We start from the raw sequence: 481 nt of genomic DNA on the forward strand, positions 1-481 counted from the left end.
CCCGCCCCGACGGCCCCTTCCCGGGCCACGGAGTGGACGCCGTGGAAAGCCACCAAGCCAGCCGCGGCGGGCGGCGGGCCGGCACCTCCGCCGCCCGCTCGGCGAGGACCGCGGCGTGAGGGCGGCGAGGGGAGACGGCAGGGGGCGCGCTCCGCCCGCCCTGCCCGGCGGCGGGGGGCCGCGCTCTCCCCGCGGTCTCGCCCCGTCGCACTCTCTCCGCGGGCCTCCGTTCTCTCGGCATCGGCCCTTGCCCGTCTTTCTCATTCCCCCTCCGGCGCCAGCTCCCCTCAACGCCTTTTGCTCGCCCCTCTGAGTGATTTCCTCGAGTGCCCACACTCTGCCAAGTACTCACCATTACTCTCACCTTTCCCCTCCATCTTTCCCCCATCCTTTACATTCTCTTCCTCCCTCCCACTCTGCTGCCCTTTCCGGCCCTGGTTTCTATTCCTGCTTGATTAGTTATTTCCCGCCTCTCATTCCC

The 481-nt window shown here is 69.0% G+C and overlaps 1 protein-coding gene across 1 annotated transcript in view; it reads right to left on the reverse strand.

Moving 5' to 3' along the window:
• Positions 1-241, reverse strand: part of GBX1 (gastrulation brain homeobox 1) — an 18892-nt gene extending 18651 nt beyond the window's left edge. The window contains exon 1 of the mRNA XM_021706265.1: positions 86-241. Within this exon, the coding sequence (XP_021561940.1) occupies positions 86-241 (156 nt within the window). The remainder of the gene's footprint in view (positions 1-85) is intronic.
• Between the last annotated feature and the right edge of the window lie 240 nt (positions 242-481).

This window comes from Carlito syrichta, unplaced genomic scaffold, assembly GCF_000164805.1.
Source record: "Carlito syrichta isolate Samal-C Ts95f unplaced genomic scaffold, Tarsius_syrichta-2.0.1 Scaffold315400, whole genome shotgun sequence".
In the NCBI taxonomy this organism is placed as follows: Eukaryota; Metazoa; Chordata; class Mammalia; order Primates; family Tarsiidae; genus Carlito; species Carlito syrichta.